Raw genomic sequence first — 23,000 nt, forward strand, 5'->3', positions numbered from 1 at the left:
TTTGGGTGGGTCGGGGGGGGTTCTGGGGGTCCCAGGTGGGGTTTTGGGGGTCCCAAGAGGGGATTTTGGGGGTCTCATGAGGGGATTTTGGGGGATCCAGGAGGGGTTCGGGGGTTCCAGGAGGGGTTTTGGGTGGATCAGGGGGGTTTCTGGGGGTCCCAGGTGGGGTTTTGGGGGTCCCAGGTGGGGTTTTGGGGGTCCCAGGAAGGGTTTTGGGTGGGTCAGGGGGGGTCTCACCTCCAGCAACCGCAGCAGGTCGGGGTGGGGGGACCCAGGAGGGGATTTTGGGGGTCCGGGTGGGATTTGGGGTGGGTCAGGAGGGGATTTGGGGGTCCCAGGTGTGATTTGGGGTGGGTCGGGGGGGGTCTCACCTCCAGCAGCCGCAGCAGGTCGGGGTGGGGGGTCCCGGGGGGTCCCTGTTCTCGCCCCGCCAGCAGCGCCCCTTGCAGGGCGAAGCGCGCCCGCAGTTTGTGGGGGTGGGGGCGGCCCGGGCCCCCCCAGTCCGGCAGCGCCGCCTCCAGCGCCACCAGGTCCCGCAGGTGAACCCCCAGCGCCGGCACCCGGAACCCCCCCGCGCCCCCCGCGCCCCCGAGCAACGCCCGGTACCCCCGGTAATTCCCCCCCGAGCCCACGGCCTCGGCCAGCTGCGCCCACAGCTGGGGGGCACCGGGAATTGGGGAGGGGGGCACAGGGGGGTGCGAAGGACGCAGGGACAGAGTGGGGACAGAGCGGGGACACAAGGACGGGGGCGGGGGAGACACAAGGGGGGCGTTTTAGAACATTGTAGAACCCCCCCGGACCTTCCTGTGCCCCCCGGGATCCCCCCAGGACCCCCCGGACCCTCCTGGGACCCCCCGGGACCCCCCGGGACCCCTCCAGAACCTTCCTGTGACCCCTGTGACCCCCCAGGACCCCCCCCCGGACCCTCTTGGGACCCCCCCAGGACCCTTCTGGATCTTCCTGGGGCCCCCGGGACTCCCCGAGACCCTTCCAGTCCTTTCTGTGCCCCCCGGGACCCCCCCCGGGACCCCCCAGCGCCCCTCAAATGCCCCTCACCACCCCCGTGTACCCCAGGACCCCTCTGAGCCCCCCGTGCGCCCTCCCGGAGACCCCCCGGGACCCCCACCTGGATGAGGGGAGGGGTCAGCAGCACCAGGGTCCGGCGCAACCGCGCGATGGAGCCGTGGCCGAGCCCCCCGACCACGGCCAGGAGGGAGTTAAAGTTGCGGAGCTCCAGGAGGCTCTGGGGGAGGGGAGGGGGAGATTTGGGGGGCACTGGGGGGCGCTGGGGGGCGCTGGGGGGCACTGGGGGGGGAGGGGGTACGGGGTGGGCTGTGGGGCAGGGCTGGGGGGCTCTGGAACAGTTTTAGAGGGCAGGGGGGTCGGTTCAGTTTATGGGTTGGGGGTCTCACCTGTGCCAGGTGCGGGCACTGCCCCAGGGCTGTGGGTCAGGGGGTGGTCCCGGGGGTCAATCCCGGGGTTCAGGGGGTGGTCCCTGGGGGGGTCCCGGGGGTCTCACCGGTGCCAGGTGCAGGCACTGCCCCAGGTAAATGGGTCAGGGTTATGAGTCAGGGGTTCAGGGATGTGGGTCAGGGGCTGTCTCGGGGATTCAGGGGTGGTCCCGGGGGTCAATCTCGGGGTTCAGGGGGGTGGTCCTGGGGTTCAGGGGGTCCCCCCTCGGGGGTCTCACCTGTGCCAGGTGCAGGCACTGCCCCAGCGCTATGGGTCAGGGTGTCAGGGCTGTGGGTCAGGGGTGGTCTCGGGGTTCAGGGGGGTGGTCCCTGGGGTGGTCCCGGGGGTCTCACCTGTGCCAGGTGCAGGCACTGCCCCAGGTAAATGGGTCAGGGTTATGAGTCAGGGGTTCAGGGATGTGGGTCAGGGGCTGTCTCGGGGATTCAGGGGTGGTCCCGGGGGTCAATCCCGGGGGATCAGGGGGTGGTCCCGGGGGTCTCCATGGGGGTCTCACCTGTGCCAGGTGCAGGCACTGCCCCAGGGCTATGGGTCAGGGTGTCAGGGCTGTGGGTCAGGGGTGGTCTCGGGGGTCAGGGGGGTGGTCCCGGGGGTCTCACCTGTGCCAGGTGCAGGCACTGCCCCAGCGCCGCCGCGCGCTGCGGGGCCGTCGGGGGGCGCAGCACGCGCAGCTGCACCCAGCGCGAGAGGCCGTTGGACAGCGCCACCAGGCGGCGCAGGGGGGCAGAGCTGCAGGTGCCCGCGGAGCGCGCGAAGGAGCGGATGTCACCGAGCTGGGGACAGCGGGGACAGGGGGGACATTGGGGACAGCGGGGACAGCGGGGGGCAGCGGGGACATTGGGGACATTGGGGACATTGGGGACAGGGGGGACAGGGGGGACAGGGGGGACAGGGGGGACATTGGGGACATTGGGGGACAGGGGGGACATTGGGGACAGAGAGGACATCGGGGACATTGGTGGGGCATAGGGGACAGGGGGGCATTGGGGACATCGGGGACAGCGGGGGGGTATTGGGGAAATTGGGGAAATTGGGGACATTGGGGACAATAGTGGTAATTGGGGCATTGCGGACATTGGGGGACATTGGAGACATTGGAGATACTGGGAACATTGGGGCATTGGGGACAGTGGGGACAGAGGGGACAGGGGGGACATTGGGGTGGCATTGGAGAAATTTGGGGACACGGGGGGTATTGGGGGACATTGGGGGACATCGGGGACAGGGGGACATTGGCGACACGGGGACATTTGGAACATTGGAGACATTGGGGATAGAGGGGACATTGGGGACATTGAGGGACACAGGGGGCTTCGTGCGGAAGGGGCTGCCCCGGGGTGTGATGGAGCGAGGGGATGGATGTCACTCAGGTATCCCCAGGTATCCCCGGCTCTCCCCAGGTGTCCCCCAGATGTCTCCCAAGTATCCCCCCTGTCCCCCAGGTGTCCCCAGGTGTCCCCAGGTGTCCCCAGGTATCCCCCAGGTGTTCCCAGCTGTCCCCTGGTGTCCCCTAGGTGCCCCCCAGGTGTCCCCCAGGTGTCCTCCATGTATCTCCCAGCTGTCCCCAGCTGTCCCCTCCCTGTTCCCCAGGTGTCCCCCATTGTCCCCAGCTCTCCCCCAGGTGTCCCCAGGTGTCCCAGGTGTGACTCACGCGCAGCCGCGCGAACCCGCGGTGCTCCAGGTGCGTCAGCAGCAGCGCCAGCTCGGGGGGCTCCAGCGGCTCCAGCAGCATCGAGAACCGCGCGCGGGGGGCGGGCACGACCCCCCCGGGCCCCCCCGGGGGGCGACCCCCGGGGACCCCCCCGGTGTCACCTTCGGCCTCGTCACCTTCGGCCTCGTCACCTTCCTCGGGGCTGGGGACACGCGCGTGGGCGGGGGGCGCGCCTCGTGCCCCCCCCCGCGGCCCCCCAACCCCGTCACCCCCCCCGGACCCCCCCATTTCACCCCCCGGACCCCCTCCCCAAATCCCCGCGCGCCCCCCCGCACGCCCCCCATGTCCCCCTGTCCCCCCCCCCGGTGTCACCTACAGGGTCTCGAGGCCCAGGGGGGTTTCGGGGTCCCCCCCCAGCGCCGCCCCCAATTCCCGGAGCCGCCCCAAAACCTGGGGGTCCCCCGAGAGCTCCCGCGGGAAGGCCCGGACCCAGTACCTGGGGGGGAGGGGGGGAAAAGGGGCGATCAGGGGGGACCCCACAACTTTGGGGGGTCCCCAGGGGGCTCTGGGGGTCCCCAGAGCAGATCCGGGGGTCCCGGGGGGGTTTTGGGGGTCACTCACCGGACCAAGTGTGCGACCTTGAGGCGCAGGGTGGGACCCTCGGCCGAGCCCCCCGACTCCTGCACCGTGCGGGGGGGGTCAAGGAGCCTGCACGGAGCTTTGGGGGGGTCCTGGGATTTGGGGGGGCCCTTGAGGTTTGGGGGGGTCCGGGATTTGAGGGGGTCTTTGGGGTTTGGGGGGTCTTTGGGGGGGGAGGGCCCAGAGTGTTTGGGGCGTTCCAGGGAGGTTTGGGGAGGGGTCCTGGGGGGTCCCCAGAAGCTCAGGGGGTCCCAAGAGGTCAATGAAAGGGATTTCAGGGGGGTCCCGGAGGATTTGGGGGGTCCCGAGGGGATTTGGGGGGTCCCGAGGGGATCTGGGGGGGGTCTCCAGGGGATTTTGGGGGTCGTGGGGGGGTCCCCAAGGAAAAAGTCTCGGCGGTTTCCAAACCACCTTTACCTGGGGCAGGTACCAGGGGTGGGGTTTTGGGGGGAAATTCCGGCAATTTGGGTGTCCCAGGGGGTCCCGGGTGGTCTCGGGGGGTCTCGGGGGGTTTTGGGGGGTCGCGAGGGGGTCCCCAAGGATATAGGGCCAGCAGCTTGGCGGCCACCTCGGCCTGGGGCAGGTACCAGGGGTGGGTGGCCAGGAAGAGCCGGACGAGTTGGGGGTCCCGGACCTTCCCCTGCGCGTCTGGAGGGGCGGGGGGGTCACCCCAAAAACACGGGGACCCCCCAAAAACCCTCCCTGCCACCCCTCACCCGAATCCGCCCCCAAAACTCCAACCCCGACCCCCCCAGACCTCCCCAGAGCTCAGAGACCCCCCAGAGATCAGAACCCCCCAAAATCCCCCCCCAAATTCCCCTCAAACCTTCCCCCCGCAAAGCCAGGACCCCCCAAATCCAAGGGGTCCCCAAACCCGGAACCCCCCCAGACCCCAGAGACCCCCCAAAACCCCCTGACCCCCCCCGGACCCCCCAAAATCCTCCCAAATCCCCCCCAAACCTTCCCCCTGCAAACCCCAAAGCCCCCAAATCCAAGGGGTCCCCAAACCCAGGACCCCCCAAACCCCGGAACCCCTCCAAACCCGGGACCCCCCCCAGACCCCAGGGACTCCCCAAAACCCCCCCGGGACCCCCAAAATCGCCCCCTCCCACCGAAGGCATCGACGCAGCCCCTCAGGAGCTCGTCCAGGGTGGGCGCTTGGTCCAGGTCCAGGGAGCTGCTCATGGCGAGACCCCAAAACTGAGGGGGGGTTTGGGGGTGGGGTCAGCACCAGAGAGCGGCCGGGACCCCCCCCAAACCGGGGCTGAGGGGTCCCCAAGTCCTGAGGGTCCCGAGGGGTGGTTGGGAAGGGTCTGGGGGTCCCAGTTTGGGGGTCCGGAGGGTGCTGGGGTCTCCTTTGGGACCCGGTTTGTGCAATTGGGGGAGGGGCTGGGGGGGCCCCAACACCCCCCCGACCCCCCAAATTCCCACCCCGGGGTGCTGCACACCCCGATAAGGCGGCGCTTCCTGAGCCCCGGTTCCGGAGTGTCCCAGTGCTGGGGGAGGACACGGGAACTGGGAGGACTGGGGGGGACTGGGGGGGACTGGGGGGGACTGGGAGATACTGGGGGCACTGGGACCGCGCTAACCCCGGAATGAGGGGAACTGGGAGGGCTGGAATGGGGAGTGGTGGAGCAACTGGGAGCAACTGGGAGCAGCTGGGAGCAGCTGGGAGCAACTGGGAGTAACTGGGAGTAACTGGGAGCAGCTGGGACGGAGTTATCCCCCGAAACTGGGAGCACTGGGAAGGGGCTCTGGGGAGTCCCTCGGGGGGTCCCGCACTCTCCCGCGCCTTCCTCCGATCTCCCCCGACCCCAAGACCCTCCAAGATCCCCCGGGACCCCCCAGGAACCCCCCGGGACCCCCTGGACCCCCCAGTACCCCCCAGTCCAGCCCCACCTGCTCCGGCGGCCGCGGCGCTGCGGGGAGGACGCGGCGAGGGGCGGGGGGGGAGGGGCGGAGCCGGAATTTGGGGGTTGGGGGGGGGGTTGGGATTTTTTGGGGTGCCCCGGGGGGGGTGAGGGGCGGGCCCGGGGGTGGGGGTGGGGCCGGTTTGGGGGTTCCTGGGTGGGGCGGGGAAGTGGTTTTGTGGTTTCAACAGAAAAAGCGGCGGCGCCGCCCTGGGCGGGGGCGAGGCCCCCAAAGACCCCCCCAGACCCTTCGGAGCCCCCCCAATTCCCCCCGACCCCAACCCCCCAAACCTCTCCTCGACCCCCCCCCGGGCACCCCAAATTCACCCCAAATAACCCAGCTCGATAAACACCGAATTTCTCTCTTTTTTTCTTCATTAATTAAACTTTTTAATTATTTCCTTTCTCTTTTTGGGGGGAGCCCCCCAGTCCCATTCCCCCCCCCCCCCAAGTTCTCCCAGTGATTCCCACAGCGGTGGGGGAGGGAGAGGGGAGACCCCCGCCCCAAATAAAATTAAAAAACAACCAAAGGAGCCCCCCCAAACCCGCCCCAAATGTGGGGGATCCCTCCCCGGGGGGAGATTTGGGGGGCCAGGTCCAGGTAGGGACCCCCCCCATTATTATTTGAGGGGGGGGCTGAGGGCACGGGGTGGGATCGAGGCTGTCGTGAGGGGGGGGCGCGTTTTGGGGGTCCCGGGGGGATTTCCAGGAGGTTCCCGGGGGGGTCCCCACAATTCCCGGGGGTCCTCGGGTGGCGGGGGCGGGGGATGCGTTACTGGGGGAGTTTTGGGGTGAATTTTGGGTGCGGGATTCAACAGTGCCCTGTACCGGGGGGGTTCCGGGGGGGGTCCCCGTTATTCCGGGGGGGTCCCCACAATTCCCGGGGGGGTCTCGGGGGGGTCCCCGTTACTCGTGGGGGTCCTGGAGGGGCGGGGATGAGTTACCGGGGAGTTCTGGGATGAATTTCGAGGATTTTGGGCGCGGGATTCAGCGGTGCCCTGTACGGGGGGGTTTCCGGGGGGGGTCCCCGTTATTCCCGGGGGGGTCCCGCGGGGGTCCCCGTTATTCCCGGGGGGGTCCCCGTTATTCCCGGGGGTCGTCGGGCGCGGGGATGCGCTCCCGGCTGGGCTCGCAGCCCCAGATCTCCCGCGCGTACTGAGCGATGGTTCGGTCGCTCGAGAACTTTCCGGCCGCCGCCACGTTCCGGATCACGGTCCGGGTCCACTCCCGGGGGTTCTGGGGGGTCCCGAGGGGGGGGGGTCAGGGCGGGGGGACCCCCAAATTCACCCCCGGACCCCCGCCCGTCTTCTCCCACACCCCCGCGCCCCCCCCGTGTGGGGGTTTTGGGGTGTCCCGCCTGTCCCAGACCCCCCCCAACACCTGGGGACCCCCTCAGTGCCCCCCATTTCCTCCTCGGGGGGTTTTGGGGACCCCTCCCAGCCCCTCCCGTGGGTTTAGAGACCCCCCCTCAACCCCCCCGTGCCCCCTCCAGGGTTTTGGGGACCCCCCCCTCAAACCTCCCGGGGTTTTGGGGAGGGTCCCTTGGGATTTGTCACTTTGGGGGGGGTCCCATTTTGGGGAGGGGTCCCCTTTTGGGGGGGTCTCTTTGGGGGGGTCTCTTTGGGGGTCACTTGGGGGGGTTTTTTTTGAGGGGGGGGTCCCTTTTGGGGAGGGGTCCCCACCTTGTAGAGGGCGCTGACTTTCTCCTGGCACTTCACGTACGCCTCGTAATCCGCGAACACCTTAAACCTGGGGAGGGGCAAAAAAGGGAGGGGTCACTGCGATATGAACCAATCGCGATATGAACCAATCACGATATGAACCCCGATATCCTTCATCAACCCCCCCCGACCCCAATCCTCCATCACCCTGCCGACCCCCACCCCCCTCCCAACGCACCGCCCCCTCCCCGCCCCCTCTATCGCGATTCCCCCGGCCCCCCTGTCGCGACCTGTCGTGATTCATCAGCATGTTGACGATGTCGCGGAACAGGTCGGGCTGGCGGGGGCTGAAGAAGCCGGAGCTGAGCTGGTCCACGGCCTGGCGGAGCTCGGGCAGGCGCTCGTAGTACTCCTGGGCCCGGTACCTGGGGGGACGGGGGGCGTTCGGGGGGGTCCGGGGGGGTTTGGGAACGTTTGGGGGGGGGGTTTGGGGGGATTTGGGGGAGGTTTGGGGGCGTTTGGGGGGGTCCGAGGGTTTTTTGGGGATGTTTGGGGGGATTTGGGGGGATTTAGGGGGGATTTGGGGAGGCTGGAGGGGGTTTGGGGGGATTTGGGGGGGATTTGGGGGAGGTTTGGGGGGATTTGGGGCAGTTTTGGGGGGATTTGGGGTTGTTTGGGGAACTTTGGGGGGGTTTAGGGGGAATTGGGAAGGTTCTGGGGAGGTTTGGGGAGGTTTGGGGAGGTTTGGGGAGGTTTGGGGAGGTTTGGGGCGCCATGGGGTGGTCAGTGGGTGCTGTGGGGGGGTCAGTGGGTGCCATGGGTGCCCCTGGTCACCATGGCAGCGGTCACTGGGTGCCATGGGGTGGTCAGTGGGTGCCACGCCAGCGGTCACTGGGTGCCATGGGTGCCTGGTCACCATGGCAATGGTCACTGGGTGCCACGCCAGCGGTCACTGGGTGCCATGGCAATGGTCACTGGGTGCCATGGAGTGGTCAGTGGGTGCCATGGCAGTGGTCACTGGGTGCCATGGGTGCCCCTGGTCACCGTGGGAGTGGTCAGTGGGTGCCATGAGGGGGTCACTGGGCACTCTGGCCACTGTGCCAGAGGTCACTGGGTGCCATGGGTGCCTGGTCACCATGGCAGTGGTCAGTGGGTGCCACGCCAGCGGTCACTGGGTGCCATGGCAGTGGTCAGTGGGTGCCACGCCAGCGGTCACTGGGTGCCATGGAGTGGTCAGTGGGGGCCATGGGGTGGTCAGTGGGTGCCATGGGTGCCCCTGGTCACCATGGCAGTGGTCACTGGGTGCCATGGGGTGGTCAGTGGGTGCCACGCCAGCGGTCACTGGGTGCCATGGCAATGGTCACTGAGTGCCATGGCAGCGGTCACTGGGTGCCATGGAGTGGTCAGTGGGTGCCATGGGTGCCCCTGGTCACCGTGGGAGTGGTCAGTGGGTGCCATGGAGTGGTCAGTGGGTGCCATGTGGGGGTCACCACGCCCCGCAGTCACCCCGGGGTGCCCCCCCGAGACCCCCACCCCTTCCTGTCGAGCTCCTCGACGTCGGGCACCCTCATGCCGAAGATGAAGAGATTCTCCTCGCCCGCCTCCTCCGCCATCTCCACGTTGGCGCCGTCCATGGTGCCGATGGTCAGCGCCCCGTTCAGCATGAACTTCATGTTGCCCGTGCCCGACGCCTCCGTGCCCGCCGTGGAGATCTGCTCCGACAGGTCCGCGGCCGGGATCACTGCGGGGGGCACCGGGAGGGGGTCAGAGGGGCGATATCGGGGCGATATTGGGCGATATCAGGCGATATTGGGCGATATCGGGGGGTATTTGGGTTATATAGGGTGATATCGGGGCGATATCGGGTGATATCAGGAGATATCGAGCGGTATCAGGGGGTATTTGGGTTATATAGGGCAATATCGGGGAGATATCAGGTGATATCGGGGGATATCGGGAGATATCGGGAGATATTGGGCGATATCAGGGGTATTGGGGTTATATTGTGGTGATATCAGGGGATATCAGGGCGATATAGGGGAGATATCGGGGTGCTATCAGGCAATATTGGGGTTATATCAGGGGTATTGGGTTATATCGGGATATTGGGGCGATATCGGGGGATATTGGAGTGATATCGGGCGATATCGGGGGATATTGGGGTGATATCGGGCGATATTGGGGTGATACCAGGGGATATCAGGGGATATCGGGGCGATATCGGGGGGTATCAGGAGGTATTTGGGTTATATCACAATATCAGGGCGATATCGGGGCGATATCGGGTGATATTGGGGTTATATCGGGAGATATCAGGGGATATCAGGGCGATATTGGGGGATATCAGGGTAATATCAGGAACAGCACCCGCAGGGGGGATTTCGGGGCAGGTTCAGGGCGATTTGGGGGTGATTCAGGGAGATTTTTTGGGGTGCTTCAGGGTTTTTTTTTGGGGTGCCCACCCTTCTCGGCCAGGGACACCCGGTAATTCTCCAGGAACAGCACCCGCAGCCGGTCCCCCACGGCCGGGTCCTGGTTCACCACGTCCCCGATGGCCGTCACCAGCCGGATGATCATCTTGGCCATGTGGTACCCGGGGGCGGCCTGGGGGCCCCCCAAAACACTGAGAGACCCCAGAAACCCGCAGAGACCCCAAAAACCCGCAGAGACCCCCCCAAAAACCCGCAGGGACCCCCAAAACCCGCAGGGACACAAAAAACCCGCAGGGACCCCCCCAAAAACCCGCAGGGACACAAAAAACCTGCAGACCCCAGAAACCCGCAGGGACCCCCCCAAAAACCCGCAGGGACCCCAAAAATCCGCAGGGACCCCCCCAAAAACCCGCAGGGACCCCCCCAAAACCCCGCAGGGACCCCCCTAAAAACCTGCAGGGGCCCCCCCAAAAACCCGCAGGGACCCCCCCAAAAATCTGCAGGGACCCAAAAAGCCCGTAGGGACCCCAAAAATCTGCAGGGACCCAAAAAGCCCGTAGGGACCCCAAAAATCTGCAGGGACCCCCCAAACCCGCAGGGACCCAAAAAACCCGCAGGGACCCCCCCAGAAACCCGCAGGGACACAAAAAACCCGCAGGGACCCCAAAAACCTGAAGGGACCCCCTCCAAAAACCCGCAGAGACCCCAAAAACCCGCAGGGACCCCCCAAACCCGCAGGAACCCCAAAAATCAGCAGGGACCCCCCCAAAAAACCCCTCGCACCCGCCAGGAACCTCCTGCCCCAAACCTGAATGGACCCCCTCAGGAATCCCTCAAATTCCCACTCGGAGCCCCCAAAACCTCCCTGACCCCCCCCAAAAAAATCCCAAAACCTCCCTGACCGCCCCCCAAAAAAACCTCCCGGCCCCCCTCACCTTGCCCCCAATCATGACGGTTCGGGGCACGAAGGCTTTCCCGGGGTCCTTCTTGATCCCTGAAATTGGGGAGGGGGACCCCAAAATTGGGGGAGGGGGCACGAGTTAAGGGAGAGCCTCGGAAATCGGGGGGATTTGGGGGATTTTGGGGGGTCCCAGGGGGATTTTGGGGGGTCCCAGGGGGATTTTGGGAGGGTCCCAGAAGGATTTGGGGATTTTGGGGAGGGGGGTCTCCCCGAGTGGGGAGGGGTCTAGGGGAAATTTTGGGGGGCTCAAGGACCCCCACTCACGGCTGTAGAGGGTGATGACCTGCAGGAATTGGGGGGGGTCCCAGGGGGTCCCAGGGGCGGAATCCCGGCTGTGTTTTTTTGGGGGGATTTGGGGGGTTTTGGGGAGGGGGCTCCCTGCATGGGGAGGGGTCCCGGGGGTCTCAGGGGATTTTGGGGACCCCCACTCACGGTTTTAGGGGGTGATGATGTGCAGGAATTGGGGGGGTCCCGGGGGGTCCCAGGGGGTCCCAGGGGCAGAATCCCGGCCGTGTTTATTCAGGGGGTTTTGGGGGGATTTTGGGGAGTTTGGGGGGATTTTGGGGAGGGGTCCCGGGGGTCTCGGGGGGTTTTGGGGACCCCCACTCACGGTTGTAGAGGGTGATGACCTGCAGGAATTGGGGGAGGGGGGGGTCCCAGGGGGTCCCAGGTGAGGAATCTCAGCCGTGTTTATTCAGGAGGTTTTGGGGGGATTTTGGGGAGGGGTCCCGGGGGTTTTGGGGACCCCCACTCACGGTTGTAGAGGGTGATGATGTGCAGGAATTGGGGGGGTCCCGGGGGGTCCCAGGGGTGGAATCTCAGCCGTGTTTATTCAGGGGTTTTTGGGGGGGTTTTGGGGGATTTTGGGGAGGGGTCTCCCTGCATGGGGAGGGGTCCCGGGGGTCTCGGGGGGTTTTGGGGACCCCCACTCACGGTTGTAGAGGGTGATGACGTGCAGGCAGTTCAGCAGCTGCCGCTTGTACTCGTGGATCCGCTTCACCTGCACGTCGAAGAGCGAGGCCGGGTTCACCCGCACACCTGACACCTTCTCCAGGTACGCCGCGAACTTCGCCTTGTTCTCCTGGGGAGGGGGCAAAGAGGGGCTGGGGGCGCGGCCGGGACCCCCTGAGACCCCCTGAGACCCCCTGGAACCCCCCCGGGACTGCCTGAGCCCCCCCAAACCCAATTGCACCCCCCACACCTTTTCCAGGAACGCCACGAACTTCACCTTGTTCTCCGGGGGAGGGGGCAAAGAGGGGCTGGGGGCGCGGCCGGGACCCCCTGAGACCCCCTGAGACCCCCCGAGACCCCCCATAACCCTCTGAGACCCCCCTGGACCCCCTGAGACCCCCGGGACCTTCTGAGCCCCCCCAAACCCAATCCCACCCCCCACACCTTCTCCAGGTGTGCCCTGAACGTCACCTCGATCACCTGAGATGGGGGAGGGGCTGCTGGGACCCTTCCCCTCCCAGACCCCTCGGGGACCCCCCAGGACCCCCCCGGGACCCCCAGAGCCCCCCCAGGACCCCCCCCAGCCCCCCTCACCTGCTTGACCGTGGCCACGTCCCGGATGAAGCTCTCGTCGTCCACGAAGTCGCGGAGCCGCCGCAGCTGGTCCAGGTCGGACACGAAATCCTCCCCGATGCGCTGGGAGGGGAGCACAGGTGAGCCCAGGTGTGCCCCAGGTGAGCTCAGGTGTGCCCCAGGTGAGCCCAGGTGAGATTAGGTGAGTCCCAGGTGAGCTCAGGTGAGCTCAGGTGTGCCCCAGGTGAGATTAGGTGAGTCCCAGGTGAGCCCCAAGTGAACCCCAAGTGAGATCAGGTGAGCTCAGTTGAGCCCAGGTGGTCCCAAGTGAATCCCAGGGGATCCCAGGTAAATCTCAGGTGGTCCCAGGTAAATCCCAGGGGGTCCCAGATGAATCCCAGGTGATCCCAGGTGACCCCCAGGTAAATCCCAGATGGTCCCAGGTGGTCCCAGATGGTCCCAGGTAATCCCAGGTTGTCCCAGGTGAATCCCAGGTGGTCCCAGATGGATCCCAGGTGACCCCCAGGTGACCCCAGGTTGTCCCAGGTGAATCCCAGGTAATCCCACGTGGTCCCAGATGGATCCCAGGTGACCCCCAGGTGAACCCAGGTGACCCCAGGTAATCCTGGTGGTCCCAGGTGACCCCAGGTGACCCCAGGTGACCCCAGGTGTTCCCAGGTGAGCTCACCTGCGCGATGACCTCGGCCAGCCCCGGGTTGCACATCACCAGCCAGCGCCGCGGGGTGATGCCGTTGGTTTTGTTCTGGAACTTGTGCGGCTCCAGCTCATAGAAATCCTTAAACCTGGGGGGGACACGGGGGCGTGGGGACACCTGGGGGACACATCGGGGGACACCTGGGAGGGGGACAGGGGGACACCTTGGGGAGGTTTTGGGGGGTCGGGGGTGTTTGGGTGGGTTCAGGGATTTTTGGGGGGTTTGGGTGGGTCCGGGGAGGTTTTGAGGAGATTTTGGGGGGTTTTAGGGAGATCGGGGCGGCTCGGGGTGGGCTGGGGAGGTTTGGGTGGGTTGCGGGGGGTTTAGGGATGTTTTGGGGAGGTTTTGGGGGGGTTTTGGGGAGATTTTGGGGGATTTTAGGGGGGTCGGGGCGGCTCGGGGGGGTTTAGGGATGTTTCGGGGATGTTTCGGGGAGGTTTTGGGGAGATTTCCGGGGGTTTTTTTGGGGGGGTCCGTACACGCTGTCCTTGAGGATCTGCGAGTGGATCTCGGCCACGCCGTTGACGGCGTGCGCGCCCACGATGCACAGGTGAGCCATGTTCACGCGCTTCACCGCGCCCTCCTCCACCAGCGACACCCGCCGGAGGCGCGCCAGGTCCCCGGGGAACAGCGCGTACACCCGCTGGGGAGGGGGGACCCTCAGAGACCCCCAGAGAGACCCCCGGGGGGCATCGGACCCATAGAGACCCCCGGAGAGACCCCCCAAAGGGACCCCCCCAAAGGGACTCCCCCAAAGGGACCCCTCAGAGAGATCCCCCAAAGGGACCCCCCAAAGTGACCCCCCTGAGAGATCCCCCAAAGGGACCCCTGGGGGGCATCGGACCCATAGAGACCCCCAAAAGGACCCCCCAAAGGGACCCCCCTGAGAGACCCCTGGAGAACAGCGCGTACACCCGCTGGGGAGGGGGACCCTCAGAGACCCCCAGAGAGACCCCCGGGGGGCATCGGACCCATAGAGACCCCCAAAGGGACCCCCCCAAAGGGACCCCCTGAGACCCCCGGGAGGGCATCGGACCCACAGAGAGAGCCCCGGGGATATCGGACCCAGAGAGACCCCCAGAGAGACCCCCAGGTACATCAGGCCCACAGGGACCCCCCAGTGCCACCCCCAGAGACCCCCTAGTGCCACTCCCAGTGCCACCCCCAAGGGCCACCACACCCACAGCCACCCCCTCATTGTCACCCTCTGGGACACCCTCCTTCCCCCCCAGAGACCCCCCTGAGACCCCCCCAAAAAAGTCCCCCCCATCCATCCCCAAACCGCGCAGAAATTCGAGCCCACTCTGCCCTCAAACTGTCCCCAAAGTGTCCCCAGCCTGTCCCCAGCCTGTCCCCAGCCACCCCGCCTGTCCGGGCTCTCTCTGTCCTGAACCCCCGGTGGCCCCCGTTGCCCCCCGGTGGTCGCAGCCCCCCGTTCCCCCCGTTGCCCCCCGTTCCCCCCCGGTGCCCCCCGGTGCCCCCCGGTGCCCCCCGGGGGTCGCAGCCCCCGTTCCCCCAGTTCCCCCCCGTTGCCCCCCGGTGGTCGCAGTCCCCCGTTCCCCCCGTTCCCCCCGTTGCCCCCCGTTCCCCCCCGGTGCCCCCCGGGGGTCGCAGCCCCCGTTCCCCGCACGCACGTCCAGGAAGCGCTGGTTGATCTCGTAGATGAGCTGCAGGTGCCGCGGCAGCAGCGCCTCCAGCAGGTGCACGGGCCAGCGCTCCAGCGCCTCGGGCAGCACCGTGTGGTTCGTGTAGGCGCAGGTGCGCACCGTGATGTCCCAGGCCTGGGGGGCACGGGGGGGACCCCCGGGGTGAGCCATGGGACCCCCAGAACCAGCCCGGCCCGGGGGGACACGGGGGGACATCCCCGGGGTGACCCACGGGACCCCCAAAACTGGGCCCCATCCTGGGGACACGGGGGGACATCTCCGGGGTGAGCCATGGGCACCCCAAAACCGGCCCGACCCGGGGGGACACGGGGGGGGGGCACTCCAGGGGTGAGCCATGAGACCCCCAAACGGATCCCGTTCCTGGGGGCACCCCCAGAGTGACCCACGGGATCCCCGAAATCGGCCCGGGGGGACACGGGGGGACATCCCCGGGGTGACCCACGGGCACCTCCGAAACCGGGCCCCATCCTGGGGGCAAGGGGGGGCACCCCTGGAGTGACCCATGGGACCCCCAAAACCGCCCACCATCCTGGGGACAAGGGGGGACATCCCCGGGGTGAGCCATGGGACCCCCGAAACCGGCCCGGCCCGGGGGGGCACAGGGGGACATCCCAGGAGTGACCCACGGGCACCCCAGGACCGGCCCCGCAATTTGGGGTACGGGGGGCACCCCAGGGGTGAGCCATGAGACCCCCAAACTGACCCTGTCCCTGGGGACACCCCCGGATTGACCCACGGGACCCCCAAAACCAGTCCGGCCAGTGGGGACACCCCCGGAGCGACCCACGGACCCCCCAAAACCAGACCCGCACAGGGGGACCCAGAATTCAGACCTCGCCGGTTTTGGGGACCCCCCCGAGGATTTTAGGGACTCCCCCGAGGATTTTGGGGACCCCCCGGGCGTTTTGGGGACCCGGAATGCAGAACCCGTGGGTTTTGGGGATCCCTCCGCCGGTTTGGAAGATCTCCTGAAGGCTTTGGGGACCCCCCCGAGGATTTTGGGGACCCCTCCGCGGCTTTTGGGGATCTCCTGAGCGTTTTGGGGACCCCCTCCCCGCGGATTTTGGGGACCCCCCGGGCGTTTTGGGGACCCGGAACGCAGAACCCGTGGGTTTTGGGGACCCCTCCCCGCTGGTTTTGAGGATTCCCCTGTGGGTTTTGGGGATCCCCTCCGGGTTTTGGGGACCCCCCGAGAGTTTCGGGGACCCCCCGTGTTTTGGGGACCCCCCCCCCGATATCGGGGCGCTCCCTGCGCGCCCCCCGAGCCCACCTGGTCCCAGCCCAGGTGCTCCTCGTCCAGCAGGATCCGCATCAGCTCGGGGATGGCCAGCGAGGGGTGGGTGTCGTTCAGCTGGATCGCCACCTGCGGGGGGACACAAACACGGGGGGGCTCGGGGAGGGTCCCGGGGGTCCCAGGGGGGTCCCGGGGGGGTCCCCGGGGGGCGGTTTGGGGGGTTCACCTTGTCGGGGAAGCTCTCGAAGGATTTGCGCACGGGGTCGCGGCTGCCGAACTTGGCGGATTTGTAGCGGCGCACGATGTCGTGGAGGGTGGCGGCCACCACGAAGTACTCCTGCTTCAGGCGGAGCTCCTTGCCCTCGAAAAACTGGGGGGTCCTGACCCGTGAGACCCCCCAAACAGGACCCTCGAACCCAGTTTGGGCAGTTCTGGGGGTCCCAGCTCCCCCCAACCCCCCCCAGGCCCCCCTCAGGACCCCCCCAGACCCCCTCAGGACTCCCTAGGACCCCCCCAGCCCCCCCATTTCTCACGTTATCATTGGGGTACAGCACACGGGAGATGTTTTGGGGGTCCCCCTGCTCTTCTGGGGGTCTCAGCCCCCTCAGGACCCCCCCAGAGCCCCCCAGGACCCCCCAGGACCCCCCCAGCCCCCCCATTTCTCACGTTGTCGTTGGGGTACAGCACACGGGAGATGTTCTCAGCCAGGTTCCGATCCAGCACGGCCTGGACGTACCCCCCGACATTGACTGGGGGGGACACAGGGGGGCTCAGGGGGGTCTGGGGGGGACCCCCGAGCGTGGGGAGGGGGCTCAGGGATGAGGGGTTTGTTGGGGAGCAAGGGAAGGTTTGGGGGTGCGTCCCTTTGGGGGCCTGGGGGATGTTTGGGGGTCTGGGGGGTGTTTGGGGGTCCCTGGGGGGAGTTTGGGGGTCCCTGGGGGGGTTTTGGGGGGGCATCACCACCCTAAGAGGAGAATTTGGGGGTGCAGGGTGGGCAAAGGGGTGGAGGGAGGGGGACAAGGGGGGGCTGGGGGGGGATCACGGGGGATTTGGGGGTTCAGCAGTGCCCGGGGGGGCTGAGGGGTCCCCAGGGAGGGGATTTGGGGGTCCAGGGGGAGATTTGGGGGTCTGGGAGGGGATTTGGGTATCCTGGGGGGATTTGGGGGTCTGAGGGAGGTTTTGGGGGTTCGGGAGGGGATTTGGGGGTCCAGGAGGGATTTGGGGCTCCCGGGGGGGGGGAGATTTGGGGGTCCCGGTGGAGATTTGAGGGTTTGGGGGAGGATTTGGGGCTCCGGGTGTGGATTTGGGGGTCCGGGGGGGGTCTTTGGGGGTCCAGGGGGGTCTTTGGGGGTCCGGAGGTGGATTTGGGGCTCCGGGTGTGGATTTGGGGCTCCGGGGGGGTCTTTGGGGCTCCGGGGGTCTCTGGGGATCCCGGGGATGGATTTGGGGCCTCTTGGGGGATCTTTGGGGGTCTCTGGGGGTCTCTGGGGGTCTCGGGGGACACTCACAGTCCTTGAGGTTGAAGTCGTTGGGGGCCCGCGCTGACCACAGGCGCAAGGTGTTCACGGTGTTGTTGCGGTAGCCGGGCACAGGTGTGTCATAGGGCAGGGCCAGCACCACCTGTGTGACACACGCGTGTGCAAGGGAGCCCCAGGACAGCCACGGGACCCCCGGAGCCCCCCCAGAACCCGAGGGCAGCACGGCGCCCCCCACACCTGTGTGTGTAGGACACCTGTGACACCTGTGTGACACCTGTGACACATGTGGGACACCTGTATCCTCACCTGTGCCACATCTGTGTCACATCTGTGCCCCCTCACCTGCGTGTCCAGCCCCCTGCTCTGTGCTCCCTGTCCCCTCACACACCTGTACCTGTCACCTGTGCCCACCTGTGCCCACCTGTACCTGTCACACCTGTGTCCCCGTGCCCACCTGTGCCCTCACCTGCGTGTCCAGCCACCTGCTCTGTGCTCCCCACCCTCTCACACACCTGTACCCACCTGTGCCCACCTGTACCTGTCACACCTGTGTCCCCGTGCCCACCTGTGCCCACCTGTGCCTGTCACACCTGTGTCCCCGTGCCCACCTGTGCCCCTCACCTGCGTGTCCAGCCCCCTGCTCTGTGCTCCCTGTCCCCTCGCACACCTGTACCTGTCACCTGTGCCCACCTGTGCCCACCTGTACCTGTCACACCTGTGCCCCCCGTGCCCACCTGTGCCTGTCACACCTGTGCCCCCCGTGACCACCTGTGCCTGTCACACCTGTGCCTCCCTGCCTACCTATGCCCACCTGTGCCTGTCACACCTGTGCCCACCTGTGCCCCTCACCTGCGTGTCCAGCCCCCTGCTCTGTGCTCCCTGTCCCCTCACACACCTGTACCTGTCACCTGTGCCCACCTGTGCCCACCTGTACCTGTCACACCTGTGCCTCCCTGCCCACCTGTGCCCACCTGTGCCTGTCACACCTGTGCCCCCCGTGCCCACCTGTGCCCTCACCTGAGTGTCCAGCCCCCTGCTCTGTGCTCCCCGTCCCCTCAAACACCTGTGCCCACCTGTGCCCACCTGTACCTGTCACACCTGTGCCCTCACCTGTGTGTCCAGCCCCCTGCTCTGTGTTCCCCACTCTCTCACACACCTGTACCTGTCACCTGTGCCTGTCACACCTGTGCCTCCCTGCCCACCTGTGCCCACCTGTACCTGTCACACCTGTGCCTCCCTGCCCACCTGTGCCCACCTGTGCCTGTCACACCTGTGTCCCCATGCCCACCTGTGCCCTCACCTGTGTGTCCAGCCCCCTGCTCTGTGTTCCCCACCCTCTCACACACCTGTGCCCACCTGTGCCCACCTGTACCTGTCACACCTGTGCCCACCTGTACCTGTCACACCTGTGCCCACCTGTACCTGTCACACCTGTGCCCCCCCGTGCCCTCACCTGCGTGTCCAGCCACCTGGCGCCGCCGGGCCCGTGCTCCACGCGCCCGTAGAAGTGCACGGGGATTGTGTACTCGGGCCGCGCCTTCTCCCAGGGGTTCCCGTAGCGCAGCCAATCATCGGCCTCCTCCACCTGGGGGGGCAGAACACACCTGAGACCCCCCCAGAACACACCTGAGACCCCCTAAAACACCTGAGACCCGACAAAACACACCTGAGACCCGACAAAACACACCTGAGACCCCCCCAAACACACCTGAGACCCCCTAAAACACCTGAGACCCCCCCAGAACACACCTGAGACCCCCTAAAACACCTGAGACCCCCCAAAAACACCTGAGACCCCCCCAAACACACCTGAGACCCCCCAAAAACACCTGAGATCCCCCCAAAACACACCTGAGACCCCCTAAAACACACCTGAGACCCCCCAAAACACACCTGAGACCCCCTAAAACACACCTGAGACCCCCCAAAACACACCTGAGACCCCCCCAGAACACACCTGAGACCCCCCCAAACACACCTGAGACCCCCCAAACACACCTGAGACCCCTCCCCAAAAACACCTGAGACCCCTCCCCAAAAACACCTGAGACCCCCCCAAAACACACCTGAGACCCCCCAAAACACACCTGAGACCCCCCAAAACACCTGAGACACCCCCAAAACACACCTGAGACCCCCCAAAACACACCTGAGACCCCCCAAAACACACCTGAGACCCCTCCCACAAACACCTGAGACCCCTCCCCAAAAACACCTGAGACCCCACAAAACACACCTGAGATCCGACAAAACACACCTGAGATCCCCCCAAAAACACCTGAGATCCCCCCAAAACACACCTGAGATCCCCCCAAAAACACCTGAGACCCCCCAAAACACCTGAGACCCACCCAGAACACACCTGAGACCCCCCCAAAAACACCTGAGACCCGACAAAACACACCTAAAATCCCCCCAAAAACACCTGAGACCCCCCAAAACACACCTGAGACCCCCCCAAAAACACCTGAGACCCGACAAAACACACCTGAGACCCCCCAAAAACACCTGAGATCCCCCAAAACACACCTGAGACCCCCTAAAACACCTGAGATCCCCCCAAAACACCTGAGACACCCCCAAAACACCTGAGATCCCCCAAAACACACCTGAGACCCCCCAAAAACACCTGAGATCCCCCAAAACACACCTGAGACCCCCTAAAACACCTGAGACCCCCCCAAAACACCTGAGACCCCACAAAACACACCTGAGACCCCCCTCACCTGCCAGCCGCCCGCGATCCTCTGGTTGAAGATGCCGAACTCGTAGCGGATCCCGTAACCGTAGGCAGCGAGACCCAGGGTGGCCATGGAGTCCAGGAAACAGGCTGGGGACATTGGGGACATTGGGGACACTGAGTGACACAGGGGACATGGGGGACACTGAGGGGACATCGGGGACACTGAGTGACACGGGGACACCGGGGGGACACGGGGGACACAGGGGACGTTGGGGGACATCGAGGGTCAGGGGGGACACCGGGGGGACACAGGGGACACTGAGGGGGACACAGGGGGTCAGGGGTCACAGGGGACACTGCGGGGTCAGGGGGGACACCGGGAGGCAGAGGGGACACTGGGGGGACATTGGGGACATTGCAGGTCAGGGACATTGGGGGACACTGGGGGGACACTGGGGACACTGGGGGTCAGGGGTGACAATGGGGGGACATTCAGTGTCAGAGGACACTGGAGGGACACAGGGGACACTGGGGGTCGGGGGGGGACATCGGGGGACATTGGGGGTCAGGGAACATTGAGGGGGACACGGGACACTGGAAGTCAACACTGGTGGGACACAGGGGGACACTGGGGGGTCACAGGGACGGTCACTGAGGGACAAGCGACACAGGGGAGGGGACACCGCGAGGGTCCCGGGAGTGCCAGCACGGCCATGGGGGTCGCGAGGAGACCGAGGGGACACCGGGGACATGGCAGGGGGGGCACGGAGAGCAGGACACCGGCTGGGACAGGACAGGGGGGTGGCACCGGGGGCGTTGGGGACACGGCGGGGACACCTTGGGGACACGGCGGGAGCACGGCGGGGAGACCCCCACCACCCTGGGGATCACCGAGTGGGGAGGGGACACCGGGGACATCCCGGGGACATCCCGGGGACGATCAGGGAGACCCCGGCGATGGCGGTGTCGCTGGGAGGGGACATTTTGGGGACCCTCAGCCCTTTGGGGACCCCCCCGCTGTCACCCCCCCCCCGCACCTGCCAGGCGCCCCAGGCCGCCATTGCCCAGCCCCGCGTCCTCCTCGATCTCCTGCAGCTCCTCCATGTCCAGCCCGAGCTGGGGACGGCGACAACAAAGGAGGGGTCGGGGGGGGGGTCCCCAAAATGTCCCTGTCACCCTCAGACCCCCCCGCTGTCCCCTCTCTGCCCCCCAATCCCGTCCCACCCCCAAATCCCGCTGCACCCCCAGGGACAGCCCCGGCTCGCGGCCCCTCTGCGGCGTCCCGCGACCCCTCCCCGAGCCCTGCGACCCCTCCCCAAGCCCTGCGACCCCTCTCCAAGCCCCGAGACCCCACCTCAAGCCCCCCTTGAGCCCACCCGAGCCCCCCCGAGCCCTCCAGAGCCCCCCAGAACCCCCCCGAGCCCCCCCATACCTGGTAGAGCGCCTCGTCACAGCCCCTCTGCAGCGTCCCACGACCCCTCCCCAAGATCCGCGACCCTTCCCCGAGCCCCCCCAAGCTCTTCCCGAGCCCCCCAAGACCCCCCCGAGACCCCTGAGACCTCCCAGAGCCCCCCCCGAGCCCCCACGAGCCCCCCATACCTGGTAGAGCGCCTCGTCGCAGCCGCTCTGCAGCGTCCCACGACCCCTCTCCAATCCCCCCCAAGCCCCCACGACCCCTCCCCAAGCCCCCCCAAGCTCTCCCCGAGACTCCCCTGAGCCCCCCGAGACCCCCAGAACCCCCCCGAGCCCCCCATACCTGGTAGAGCGCCTCGTCGCAGCCGCTCTGCAGCCCCAGGTTCACCATGGTGTTGGTCAAGGTGCGCCCCATGTAGAACTCCAGGGACAGGTAATAGATGCGCTAAAAGGGGAGGGGGCGCGGGCTCAGGGGTGGTCATGGGGGTCGTGGGGGGGTCACGGCCACCCCCCGCGCCCCCCGGACGCCCCCCCCGGCCCCGCCGCGCCGCCCCCCCCCCGCTATCCGGTGTCGGGATTAAATGGCAGCGCCGGGGCAGCGGGAAAGGTCACGATAAATTTAACCGGGGGAGGGGAGGGGGGGGAAGGACCCCCCCAAATCCCGACCCCCCCCCCGGATTGTACCCCCAAACCTGCGCTGCCCCTCCCGCACCTGAGACCCCCCCAAACCCGCACGCCCCCCGACCCCTGGTGACCCCCCCACATTGGGGTCGTTCTCACTGTAGCAGTGTCGGGCATGGAGACCCCCAGGGCCCCCCAGGACCCTCCCAGGGCCCCCCCAAACCCCCACAGGACCCCCCAAACCCCCACAGGACCCCCCCAAATCCCCACAGGACCCCCCTTTTCCCCACCTGGGGGTTCTGCTGTTATAGCGCTGCTGGGTGTGAAGCCCCCAGACCCTCTCACGACCCCCCAGCCTCCCCCAGCCCCTCCAGGACCCCCAAACCCCCACCCTGGGGTGGTGGCACTGTTGGGTGTGAAGCCCCCAGACCCTCTCACGACCCCCCAGCCCCCCCAAGGACCCCCAAACCCCCACCTCGGGGTCTTTCTCGTGGTGGCACTGCTGGGTTTGTAGCCCCCAGACCCTCTCAGGACCCCCCCAGTCCCACCCAGCCCCCCCAGGACCCCCGAGTCCCCACCTTGGGGTCTTTCTCGTAGTAGTACTGCTGTGTCCGCAGCCAGCGCCCCACCAGGTGGTCGCGCACGGTGTGTGCCAGCGCCATGTAGTAGTCGCGAGATGTCGCGACATTGCGATCCTTGACCAGGGTGAAGTGCAGGTGCCGGTTGAAGTTGCGCTTGAGCTCGCCCACGTTCTCGGGCCCCGCCAGGCCCCGCACGCTGATCTGGCGCCGCCGGTCCTCGTCGCTCAGCGGTCGCGACATGGTGACAGAGATGGGGGCGAGGGTCGCTGAGGAGTCAGGGGGGCTTCAGGGGTCTCGGGGTGTCCGGGGGATCCGAGGGGGGGTCTGGGGGGGCTGAACCCGCCTGGGGGGGCCCGGCGG

At 66.8% G+C, this 23,000-nt stretch overlaps 2 protein-coding genes across 2 annotated transcripts; both read right to left on the bottom strand.

The window, feature by feature from the left end:
- Positions 1-371: 371 nt before the first annotated feature.
- Positions 372-5,696, bottom strand: LOC134565422 (RAS guanyl-releasing protein 2-like; the record flags this gene model as incomplete). Its single annotated transcript, XM_063425009.1, has 9 exons — positions 5,660-5,696; positions 4,873-4,960; positions 4,306-4,408; positions 3,743-3,808; positions 3,498-3,617; positions 3,122-3,323; positions 2,070-2,243; positions 1,127-1,243; positions 372-656 (listed from the first exon to the last, which is right to left on the bottom strand). Coding segments are annotated over exons 2-9 (1,140 nt in total), but the record flags the coding sequence as incomplete, so codon positions are not given.
- An 870-nt stretch (positions 5,697-6,566) lies between these two features.
- LOC134565423 (glycogen phosphorylase, muscle form) lies at positions 6,567-22,942 on the bottom strand. The gene is made up of 20 exons (XM_063425010.1): positions 22,638-22,942; positions 21,782-21,883; positions 21,063-21,141; positions 20,069-20,172; positions 18,796-18,927; positions 17,373-17,484; positions 16,531-16,613; positions 16,091-16,234; positions 15,901-15,993; positions 14,598-14,744; positions 13,443-13,606; positions 12,937-13,051; positions 12,270-12,371; positions 11,658-11,805; positions 10,699-10,757; positions 9,794-9,935; positions 8,865-9,072; positions 7,622-7,756; positions 7,353-7,419; positions 6,567-6,906 (listed from the first exon to the last, which is right to left on the bottom strand). Exons 1-20 carry the CDS (start codon positions 22,878-22,880, stop codon positions 6,754-6,756), a joined length of 2,532 nt encoding a protein of 843 aa, XP_063281080.1. The 5' UTR covers positions 22,881-22,942; the 3' UTR covers positions 6,567-6,753.
- Positions 22,943-23,000: the final 58 nt, after the last annotated feature.

The sequence above is a fragment of the Prinia subflava genome, unplaced genomic scaffold, assembly GCF_021018805.1.
Source record: "Prinia subflava isolate CZ2003 ecotype Zambia unplaced genomic scaffold, Cam_Psub_1.2 scaffold_483_NEW, whole genome shotgun sequence".
Classification (NCBI taxonomy): Eukaryota; Metazoa; Chordata; class Aves; order Passeriformes; family Cisticolidae; genus Prinia; species Prinia subflava.